Genomic DNA, 11,860 nt, shown 5'->3' with positions numbered 1-11,860 from the left:
TGGTCAGCAAAGTTGCTTAGTCTCCTCGATGCCAGACGGATCAACGTCGAGAGATTTTCACTTTCTTTGTATCGTTCGGTTCCTGTCGCGGAAAGTGTCCGACAATACAATTATATTTGCAATTGATCTATGATCGTTGTTTCATTTCCAACCATTCGAACATACTTCCCGCGAGTGAAGTTCAACCGTACAAATTATTGAAAGAAGGTGTGTCAGAAGGTGCGTCGTTTGATACTTCGATCATTAAATCCCAGTATTAAGTTTATACGTAACGACGCATCGAGATTGCCGTTCACCAGCGAACGCCACATCAACGTGTTAATAAAACTAGTTTTATATTATATTATTATAACCATTTGCTAAATGAAAAATTTGTAGAAGCTGTCGGCACAAGTGGCTTGATATTGTTGAATATTTATAGGCCCGAGGAGATTGTTTTTCAACATCGGTTTTGAAAGAAACACTAATTCGATACTCAATGGATTAATAAAGCATGTATAGTATGGATTAATAGTTCTAATTTCAATTCTTTTAGGACTTCTCTAATAATTTTTTAGAAATATGTAGAAACTGTTTCAATTTAATCATTAGCCAAGGTGATAATCCGGATATTTTAACACGATAATTATCATTTCAATCCAAATTATCAGAGCATGAATAAATAATTAACATAAATTAACGTTCCAATGATATCGGTTTCGATCTCAAATTTCGCGCCTCGGTGACAAGCAATTCTTTTCATTCGTCGTTTTACAATAGCAATTTGATATTCCACCGGCGATAGCGACTCTCATAACACCGCTAAAATTATTGTGCAGCGAGTTCCAGCGGTACTGCTGTCCACGTTTCTCGTTTGTTTGAAATTGAATTAATGCTGACGACAGGAAACGCTTCCGGAGAGTACATACTTCTGTCATCATGAATGATAAATATCTCTCGCTCGTGCGTTGTGTTTCACGATCAAGAGATTTCTTCGTTCGATTTCTGCTGGTCAAAATTACGAGTTCGGTACACTTGTGACTCTTGTTAAATTGTTGCTTTTTCAATTTGTAAAATTACGTAATAACGCATGAAAAATAAAAAAGAATAATTCTCATCAAACATAAGAAACAAAAGACAAAAGAAACGTAACATTTGTTTAGTCTTGTTGAAACGTACTTGAATGACATCAGAATACTAGAACTGCGTGGTGACCACTTGTACGCCCACGCAAGATATCCGACATGCTGTAAAATACTTTGCTCCGCTACAAGTGTTCAAAAATTATTGTAGATTTGTACGTTAGTTCTTCTTACAAAATCAAACATCATTACAGATTTATTTGTTTAACTTGATCGAGACCTAAACCGATCTTTCAGATACAAGTATGGATTCCGAGGACGAGTTTCTGCACCTCCTACACGATTACATCTCACCTCCTATGAAGTACAAACAGCTTCTGGACTGTATACTTTCAAAAGACATAAAAACCTTCAAAAACCTCGTCGAACAAAATTTAAAGAACCAACCCACCATCAACATAAACCACGCTTACCAGGATCGATCCGCGGAGACGTGCCTGGACATCGCCTGTAAAAATGGACTTCCAGAGTTCGTACAGTTCCTGTTGGAAAAGGGGGCGAACGTTAACAGGATCAACAAGGCCCACAACCGTGGACCGATTCATTTCGCCACGGAAAACGGGCACACGAACGTCCTCGGCGTCCTTCTGGACGAACCGACGATAAATCCGAACTTGGAGGCAGGTCAACGAACCGCGCTACACATGGCGGTAAAGAGAAAAGACTTGAAGTGCATGAAATTGCTTCTGGAAAAAGGAGCAAGTCCTAATATACCTAATAACAAAGGTCTGACAGCCCTTCATATGGCAGCTATGAATGGCGAGAGGGATATGGTCGACTTGATTCTGCAAAACTCCAGACACGTCCTGGACTTGGACTATTACAAAGACTACAACGACCAGTCGACCAGAGACGTTCTGCAAAAAGAATTCCCCGACATTTCACTACCCTCTGCTCAGAAAAGGAGCGCGAAGGTTCACGATCTTAAGTATTACCTCAATGCAAACGATGAGAAGAACTTTTTGAAGTGTCTAGAAATCGTTGAGAACGATGTGGTGAATAACGTGGCCGAGGATCTGCTAGAGATGGCCGCCGAACGGAACTTCAAAGTCACGATCACCGAACTGTTGAAAAGGGTAAAAGGCACCGGTTGCAACTTGGAAAAGGCCGCGAATTTGGCGATTCAACGTGGTTCGGCCGACATTCTTCGTCAAATACTGGACACGGACCCCGCGATTGGGAATAATTTACTCTTGAACGCCTGTCTTGAATTGGGCATGCCTGGAAAAGGAAACTCGGAGGATATGTCTAATCGATTGGAGTGTCTAAAGTTGATTCTTGATAGAGAGGACGTAGACGTTCAATGCACGGATAGTGAGTATCGAATTTTATTCGTTTTTGCCTACCTACTTTATTCAAAATACTTTTAAGAATAGCCATTTTGTATTTGCATTTAGAAAAAAAAAAACTAAATTTTCCTTTTAAACTTTTCCTAACCCAGATTTATTTTTTTTTAACATCTCACCTTAAGAACAAATTTTCTCAACTCCTTAGTGAAGTCCTATCACCACATATGGGTGACATAGCAGTTAACATGTTAACGATAAATTGATGTTATTTCGCAGACAAAGGGAATACTCCGCTACATTACGCAGCCAGAGCCGACTGTCGCGAAGCGGTGACATTGCTGCTCAAAAAAGGAAGTTACATTGGTCACATGAACAATTTCGGTGTACCGCCCATTGCTGATATCTCCATGTCCACTTTGTCCCAGTATTTTGACGACTGCATACAGACCAGAAAAGAACGAACAACAGAATGTACGATCGAATTCAACTACAAATCCTTGATGCCCCATGGCACGGTAGGTAATGCAGAATACCAAGACAAAAGCGTCATCAATCATCAAAATCGAGAAATGGATATTTTCCAATATATCGCTGACAACAGCAACTTAAAGTACTTGCTGAAGCATCCGCTTTTATCTTCGTTTCTATACCTCAAATGGCACAGAATAAGGCACATATTATACCTGAACTTCGCCTTCTACGTTCTCGTTTACTTGTTACTGAACACTTATATTTTAAATGCGACTTACCAAAACGTAGACATTAACTCGAACGTGACGACTTACTCGAATGCCTTGAGTATCTCCACATTTATCGCCATGAATCTCCTCGCTATCAGAGAGATCCTTCAGTTAATCTCGACGCCATGCCGCTACATGTCGGATTTCGAAAATTTGCTAGAAATGATGCTTGTATTTCTATGGTATGCAATATTTTTGGGTGCAGGCGCCCAAGTCGCCGCTGTGATAATATTATTATCCGCTTGGGAATTGGTGGTTCTAATCGGCCAATACCCACGCATGTCGACTGGCATCGAAATGTTCAAAACGGTATCCTTGAACTTCATGCGTTTTCTCTTCCTTTATGCATTATTGATTCTGGCTTTTGCGATGGCCTTCTTCACTCTCTTCAAGGACAGCGACAACGACAACTTTCCAGACCCCGGTCACTCATTGTTCAAGACCATTATTATGCTTACGGGAGAGTTCGACGCAGATGAGATACCTTTCGTATCGTATCCGATTTTGAGTCACCTGGTGTTCGTGCTATTCGTTTTCTTCATTGCCATAGTATTATTCAACTTACTAAATGGTCTGGCCGTCAGCGATACTGCTGATATTCTTGGTAAAGCGGAATTGGTTGGGCTGGTCGCTAGAATAAGACGAATTGCGTATATTGAAAATTTGGCGGTTCGCGCTCCAACCGTCCACGGGCCTCACTGTTTGTTGTGCCATGGTTTCCTACATTCCTGGGGATATAAGCCATTAACGTTCCTGGTCAAAAAGATACTCCTTTTCCCGAATTATTTGAAAAATGGTAAACTGCATGTCAAACTGCACGATAATCTGGAAACGTTCGATAATAGAATATATTATAAGAAACGAACTGACCCCGATTCTAAGGATAAAGTATTTCCTACCTTCAACATGGATCCTCATGTTATAAAGCAAGCTAAAAAAATTCTTTCAAAGAGAGGCCAAGAATCGGATACTGAAAAGATGATCTGTGAATTGAGGAAAATAAAAGAGATTCTTTCAATGAGATGCCAAGATACTGAAAAAATGTTCTGTGAATTGAGAAAAGTGAAAGAAAATTTGGATGCCCTAAAAGAATTCATTGAAAACAATAATTTGCATGTTAGAAAAGATGATGAAAATTAAGATACATATTACCAATAGATTCCTTGTACTATTTATTTTATTTTGTATTAAATATTATTCTTGTCAATGTAATAAATAAGAAACAACAAATTGTCTGTCTTAAAAAAGCCCTTTGTTAAAAGAAAAAGAAACATAAATTAATGAAGAACTTATATAAGACTGACAGTTTGATATTCCTTAGCTTGTTTTTTATTTCTTTTATGATTAAATTGTATAATACGATTGTCAAAATCTTGATAATAGTTGAATACAGTGTCAGTTCTTGTTACTTATTGTGAGTTACAAGAATCATAAGCTGTTAAGTAAATAATAAATAATAAATCTTGTATTATTTTATATTACAATATCTGTATTTAATTGTGTACAAAATCATTTGCATATTTTAAATGCAATAAATGTAAAAGTGTTTTGTACACAAATGTATATTGTTTAAAATTTGCTTAAATAATAATTGAACATGTATTTGAACATTGATATATTCAGACTGATTTCAAGACTGAATTCTATAATGGTAATACATAAGTACCAAAAATGAATAGTGCCTTATTAAAATAGAATATACGTATACGAAAATTGATTGCATACATGGGTAAATAATTAAAACAGTTTATCGAATTACAATAAACGATACCATAAAATTGATCGATCTACAGCATTTAAATTATTTTTTATAGCTTTATGTATAAAAAGTAAACTATGACACAAATTAATTATTATATCACTTTTCTAATACTATATGCAAAATTTTTATACACTACTAAATCGAAATAGTAATTATATGTAGAATGCATTCTTTTTTTATTGATTCTAGACAAACTTTATAAAAATAGTTTTAACGCGAGTATTATTTTTTCAAATATGTAATATAAATCTTCCATTTTTCTAAAATACAGTTTACTTTTGAAAAGTACAAAATAGATGATCGTTTATAACAATTTCAAATTTGTAATTTTAAAAAGTGACAAATCTGAAAAAATTACATAATTTTTAGTAGACTGAATTAAATATTAGTTATACGATTAATCGGATTTCTCTTAATAAACAATATCTCGGTACTAGACCAATTTATATGGACGTTTTAATATCGTATACAAATATCAATTTAACGAGATTCATTTCACAATTCAATTGTTAGAGAACTATGTTATGTATAAGCCTAAATATAAATAATGTCCTACCACGTGCGAATGTTTGATATTTAACCCGAAACCTCTTCCTGTATTGTTGTTTTCTCTCTTCCACGTCGTATCAAAATGTTGGTATAAAATGAATTGAAATCTAGCCTAATTAAAAATTACGTGAATATAGCAACAATGCTGATAAATTGACTTGTCTTTGCGATGTAAAAAAAGTATGTATATGATAAACATTCATAAATTTTAGTTAGCAACTTACCTACAAAAAACATTTAGGAGTTTTTCATTATTGTTGTCATATCCTAAATCACAAATTCGATCTAGAAAACGTACTAATACTTGGGTAAATTTATCATCCAGTGATATAATTGTTTCTTCAAAGCTACCAGCATTTTCCTTAGTTATGTCTCCATTTTCATCCTAACAAAGTACATACAAAAACTTAAATTACTATCCTCACATTTCATTCGGTATGTGTACTAGACCCTTTGTAGAACCAAGATTAAAAAGCATACATTGTAGAAAATGAATGTAACATACACAATGATATTTGTAATAAATCATTGACTTATACATATAATTACAGGTTGAAGTTTTTGAAGCAACTACACTATTATCATTTAAATTTAACAACCTGCAAATAAGATTGCAACTCATTGTAAATACAATCCTATGAAACGTAATTTATAATTCTAAATATCATGCTACAACTTAGTGATTTTCGAGTTATTTGTTTCTCGCATTTTTACGACCTAATAAATATTGGAAACTACAGTTTAAAAAAATTGTCTATCTTTTTCAAATACATATAACATACACTTAAACATAGATCATAAATTGCAGGGAATTTCAAAAATACATGCAAATACTTAAGGAGCAGAATCTATACATATACTAAAATAACTAAAACATGTCCTACATACATTACTTTTTGTGTGTTGAGGCACGTGGTGGCATTTCTAACATTTTCCTTAGTCATTTGTATCTCAAAAAGTAAGATATGTGGGACGTTAGTTCATACGACATTTTTTAGTTATTTTAACGTGTCGATTCAGCTCTTTAAGTATTTATATGTATTTCTGAAACGCCCTGTATGTTAATACATATTACCAATTATGAATGAACAATTATATGTTCATATTTAATATAAAGTCTGCATGCAACATTAACAGTGATTCAAATAGAGAACATTATATATTTAGATCCTAAATTTTAACTAAAAAAGAAACATTATGCAAGTACAAAACAGTATGCAATATAAAAATAAAATCATATAAAGTACACATATCAAATTTTATACAGCACATTGTCTTCTGTACCAACAAAATTTAAACAAATTTTATATCTTTATCGCGCATAAATTACACAATTTAACTTTTCATTTTACGTCTTAAATTTAATACATTTTGTCGATATATTAATTTTTATTAATAGACATAATTACAATATGTAATGAGACACATATTGTACAAGGAAGAAAAAATTTATTGAGAAATTACATTTTCTCTAAGTTTTTCTATTTTTGTATTTAAGATACTAATAATAATAATAAATAGCTTAATAGCAATGAAAATGATCAGTGGTGAATCTAGACTTATCAGGACTTGAGCTAATTACTTTAAGAGGCCCTTTCCCTTTCCGAAATTTTACTAAATAATTATTGAAAACTGCTAATGATTCTATGTAAAATGGAAAAAAGTAATAAACAATGTTGTTATTACTATGATCGAAGATGTTTAAAATTTACTAATATAAATTATACGAATTAATATAATTCAAAAAATTCAAATTTACTTATTCTCTTTTGTTATTGAAACTATTAATATAAAAGAATGTAACTTGCTTTAATGAATTTAAAACTTTTCCATATTATATGTACAAAATATTCATGCGAATTTTAAAACGTATTCCTAGTAAATAATAATGTAAAGAAGATTTCTATGTTGATTTTTATTTGCTAGAAAAGAAAAGCTTCATGATTCTAATACTACGAAAATGCATGGAAGCAGAATTATAAGTTTAGGGATATACCTCAAAATCATAGACATCTTCCTGATAGGCACCAATCATGGAAGTCAATTCGGCGTCAATGTAGTATGGGCTCATACGCTTAAGATCAGCAAAATATTTATAACATTTTACTACTAAATTTATCCTTTTTTAAAAACATTTAATATAGAAAGTATCACACTAATGACCAGACGTCAATAATAAATACGTCATGCAGATTTATTTTGTATACCTGACAATATTCAATGTATCAATTTTAAATATATCTGTGCGTAGTGATTTTATAAAGAAGACCTATAGCACCTAATTTATGCTATATATCGAATAACAAAGGTATTTGAATCAAAGCAAAGAATGCAACTTAGACAAAAAGTTTAATTTATATTTTGTGTATGTATGTGTACCATATACACGTACCATATAATAACTCTAAGTTACCTGTACAATTTTGTACATTTGTATGCTAAGATCACAAAACTTACCTCCATGAAATTACAAAAATCGATACAGGCGGCACAGATACCCGTGATGAAGCCAAGAAGATCTGGATCTGTTAGCATGCACTCCTTCAGGTAACTATCTTGTAAGCTTTGGTGTACGCTCAAAACATCGTCCACGTTACTGACCTAATACAGAGTAAGTAAATTTGAATTTAGATTTCGGTTTATTTAAAATTTTTAAGGCTAACGTTTAACAAAATGATGAAGATCGGGTATCCTACCTTATTCATTTTATTTATAAATGTGAGCCAATTTGGTTCTATAACCTCAACCATCATATAATACGCCAGATGTTGAATACAATCGAGCATTCGTTGCCGTAATGAAAATGCTTTTCTATACGACATTGCCACGTTATGAGTAAAAGTTTTTGCGATTTTATTACCAATCCATACTCTAAAATAATATTATTTGCATTATATATCTAATACTGTTGTCTATAAAGTACAAAGTATTTACCAGAATTACTAAATTTATATACCAACCTGCATAAGCGCCTTTCAATGTATTTGCAATAAAATAAGTGTCTGAATAGCATTTGATAGCAAGCAATCGCTTTCCTATTAAGTATTAAAGAAACAGGCCACTTGACGTCATAGTTAAATACAAACGCTTCTAAACCGGTTAATGTTTTGTCATTTTGAAAATAATACTCTGAAACAGGAAATCTTGTTAGAAACAGTGACTATAAATTATAATAAAAATGTGGTTATATGTACGAAATGTACCTTTCTCGTCTCTGGTTTGAATTGAAAGTATTCTAAACATTTGAAACTGAAGATCATATGGTAAAAGTTCAGGTTTTAAATCATCTTTGTACGGATCTGAATCTGCAGTGGACATACGCAACGCGACTTCAAGAAGAGATGCCAATCGATGGATGACAATATCGTACATACTTTTATTTAATTCTGTTTCACACAGATTCATGAATTGAACCTGCAATTTAATTGTAGCAGATACTATTTAAGATGTTGAGTAGGTTATTAATAAAATATTTAATTAAGCAGACTTACTACAAAATCTCCTTGTGCAAGAAGAAAATAATTTTTCACGCTACGAAGTCGTCCCATTAAATCATTTTCATGTATGAGAACTTCTAATAAAGTTTTTGCTGCTTCAAAATATGCTCTATCGATAGTAGCTATATATTTCTGTCCTTGATGTTGATAGACTAAAGGTTCTTGTTTTCCCCATTGAATTGTTTTACCTACCAAAATAATTTCAATACACTTCCACGGTGTTTCATTTAAACATTTTTTGTTAAATTACATTGTCGCGTCATAAATAATAATCGTATTCCAAAATATGCATATAAAACATTACATACCACACTGTCTAATTACATTAAAATATTTCCCAGTTCTTAAAATTGTTTGTGCATGCTCATTAAGAAACGTGGGAATTCTCTCTGACCTCATAGTATATCTTTTTTCCCAATAATCCGCAGAATAATCTATAGGCAATTCCTCTCTTTGAATTAATTCATTATCTTCCACAAAAAACTGAAAAACAGAGAATAAAAATTTATTAAGATATTAAAAAATAAAATAAATAAATAGATTTGTATAAGGATACGGTCTATTATAATAATTTAAATATTAACGCATCGTTTTTACCTCTTCATATGGGTCACATATTACACCTTTGTACACCCATTTTTCTAATATTTGCATATAAGGAATGCTTGCTGCTTGTATAAGAAACATACATAATTCTTTAAACTTTGCCTCGCCACTAATATTATTTGCTTGCTCGTGCAGAAGACTAAGTACTTTCCCACCTTTCGCGTTTGCCTAATGAAAAGCTCATTGTTACATGACAACGAAACGGATGACAAATTTTTAAAAATATTATGATAGAGATTGTAACTGACCTTGCATATAGTGGATGTAATTTGGAAGAGAATAGACATTGCAATTATAGTGGGCTGTATATAAAACCACAATTTCTGTAAATTTAATTTGCCACGGATATGCTCTGTTTCCAATTGTACAATAAATAGCTGAAAAATTTCAAATACAAAATGATTTTATAATAAATAATGTATAACAAATAATGTATAATAATACATACTAAGTAATCTCTCAGTAAACTTTTTATAGCTCCTCTCAAAGCATGATTTACTTGTCCATCTTCAGGTAAAACTTTTTCCTCAACGAATCTGGCTGCCATGGAGTAGTGTGATGCAAGAGGTAATATTTGTTGTGACATTTGTTTATACGATATACCTACAAACAATAATACATACCAGTATTATGCTTTATAATAAAATACGAAACTAATTTCATCTTTTTACTTACAAACATCTGAAGATATGCTAAACGTTTTCACCGCATACGGACTTGTTAACGGTTCAGAAACTATATAAGACCCGTCTATACCCTTTAAACAGTACAAAAGATCCCAAAGTAATACAGATTCCTGAGATGCAACAGGCACAACCTCTGTAAATATTTTATTACTCAGTAAATTAATCGTGTTAGCTCTTAATATTTGTTTAACAAGTGTTTTACTTTGACATGGTGATATGCCAGACTCATTATAGAAGTCCCAAGTCATTCGAGGTCTCTCATGAATCCAGTTGTGCTTTATCATAGACGACTCTGTTTTCTTTGCAATTGCACCTACATGCTTATTTAATTTTTTTTCTCCTTCCACAGCAGCCTTGATTACATTTTTACATATCTATATTGGACAAAATATAGTTTAAAATATAAATAAAATTTATTTTTCTATAACTCAAGAACTTGCTATAATTGACAAAATATCTATATTTAAAAGACAAATGATTTGAACTTAACAATTATCAAATTAATCTCTAACAAAAAAAGAAAAACCTGTGGTAAATCTTCTGTAGTAATGGCAGCATTTTCACTAGAATTTGATGCTAATGCCAATACTTGTCTAGCCAAGTAATTTTTCAATTTTTTATCTTCAGATATGAGTTCCAAGACTTGTATAAATAATCCCAATAAATCTATCCTAAAAAAAGAAAAGAAAGTAAATGTTAACTCAACTTGTTTATGATAAATTTACATAAATATATGTGCAAAGATATTTACTTTTTTGCTTTTAATTCTTCATATTTTTGAAGAAATAATTCAGGAACTGGAGAACTTTTTGCTAAATTACGAATAGAACTTTGCGAAGCAACAATAGTCAAAGCACTTGCACTTGTAGGTATACCTTCTTTCTGTAATTTTTCTACATGTTTTTCAGGTGCAGAAGTTGACCTGTTTGACCAATAAATACACACTATATATATTTTTACATTACAATGTAAATTTTTGTTATTGAATTTTATGAAACTTAGAAGTATATAACAGTAGTTTAGAATGGTTTAAAAATTGCAAACAATATTTAACTACATTTAAAAGAAAAACGATTTTATGAAACACTTCACTTTTACTCACCCTAATAGTCCAATCAATTCAACCACTAAATGATGCAATTTAAACTCACTCATTGCTTTAAACTAATGTATATACAGTCAGTTCGTTGTTTAAAATAAATAACCCATTACGATATTGCAATTATGTTCGTAATTATTATAAACTGCCAGCATAGTTAAACATTTAATAATAAATTGTCTCACTGTTTGACGTTTCAAAAATTTGTTTACATGCAATATATTACAACTGGTTAGATAAAAAATATTAAGCTAGGTTAGGTATGATAAAATCTGAATTGAAAAAGAATGTTACTGAATTTTTTACATTAAGTAAAAAATAATTTCCTCTAAAGAATGGTTAATGTAAATGTTAATCTAATCTTTGAAAGCGTTAATTATAAATATTAATTATTAATGTCAAATTGTTTTGAATTTGTAAAATAATGACACATGCCTATCGGCTTGAACGACCAATGATGTGTGTTCATTTAAAATTTATTATCGATATCATTATCAGAAATTGTATATAT

The 11,860-nt window shown here is 31.8% G+C and overlaps 2 protein-coding genes across 5 annotated transcripts; one reads left to right on the top strand and one right to left on the bottom strand.

The window, feature by feature from the left end:
- Pain (transient receptor potential cation channel family member painless) lies at positions 1–4,932 on the top strand. Of its 3 annotated transcripts, none has more exons than XM_076765305.1 (3): positions 1–219; positions 1,359–2,435; positions 2,687–4,932. In XM_076765305.1, exons 2-3 carry the CDS (start codon positions 1,367–1,369, stop codon positions 4,288–4,290), a joined length of 2,673 nt encoding a protein of 890 aa, XP_076621420.1. In that variant the 5' UTR covers positions 1–219; positions 1,359–1,366; the 3' UTR covers positions 4,291–4,932. The 3 variants fall into 3 exon arrangements, with proteins under 3 accessions (XP_076621420.1, XP_076621411.1, XP_076621429.1); XM_076765296.1 differs by having other exon boundaries at positions 1–1,276; XM_076765314.1 differs by lacking the exon at positions 1–219 and having other exon boundaries at positions 1,290–2,435.
- Positions 4,933–5,072: 140 nt separating this feature from the next.
- On the bottom strand, positions 5,073–11,785 carry LOC143341916 (gamma-tubulin complex component 2). Of its 2 annotated transcripts, XM_076765327.1 has the most exons (17): positions 11,353–11,785; positions 11,002–11,172; positions 10,777–10,921; positions 10,453–10,624; positions 10,240–10,383; positions 10,013–10,167; positions 9,813–9,941; positions 9,556–9,732; positions 9,267–9,441; positions 8,953–9,146; positions 8,665–8,875; positions 8,422–8,590; positions 8,158–8,332; positions 7,919–8,062; positions 7,458–7,535; positions 5,686–5,846; positions 5,073–5,573 (listed from the first exon to the last, which is right to left on the bottom strand). In XM_076765327.1, exons 1-17 carry the CDS (start codon positions 11,403–11,405, stop codon positions 5,489–5,491), a joined length of 2,538 nt encoding a protein of 845 aa, XP_076621442.1. In that variant the 5' UTR covers positions 11,406–11,785; the 3' UTR covers positions 5,073–5,488. The 2 variants fall into 2 exon arrangements, with proteins under 2 accessions (XP_076621442.1, XP_076621450.1); XM_076765335.1 differs by lacking the exon at positions 7,458–7,535.
- Between the last annotated feature and the right edge of the window lie 75 nt (positions 11,786–11,860).

This window comes from Colletes latitarsis, chromosome 1, assembly GCF_051014445.1.
Source record: "Colletes latitarsis isolate SP2378_abdomen chromosome 1, iyColLati1, whole genome shotgun sequence".
NCBI lineage: Eukaryota > Metazoa > Arthropoda > Insecta > Hymenoptera > Colletidae > Colletes > Colletes latitarsis.
Note: the sequence above shows the minus strand (reverse complement) of the source record. Positions and strands in the feature narration are given on the sequence as shown.

What these genes read in the sequence shown, in the direction of transcription:
- Pain (XM_076765305.1), top strand. Translation starts at nt 1,367, where the DNA reads ATGGATTCCGAGGACGAGTTTCTGCACCTCCTACACGATTACATCTCA. An exon ending in AGACGTTCAATGCACGGATA is followed by an intron (nt 2,436 to 2,686) that starts GTGAGTATCGAA and finishes GTTATTTCGCAG; the next exon opens with ACAAAGGGAATACTCCGCTA.
- LOC143341916 (XM_076765327.1), bottom strand. Translation starts at nt 11,405, where the DNA reads ATGAGTGAGTTTAAATTGCATCATTTAGTGGTTGAATTGATTGGACTA. An exon ending in TATGTGACCCATATGAAGAG is followed by an intron (nt 9,442 to 9,555) that starts GTAAAAACGATG and finishes TCTGTTTTTCAG; the next exon opens with TTTTTTGTGGAAGATAATGA. An exon ending in TTGCACAAGGAGATTTTGTA is followed by an intron (nt 8,876 to 8,952) that starts GTAAGTCTGCTT and finishes ATTAAATTGCAG; the next exon opens with GTTCAATTCATGAATCTGTG.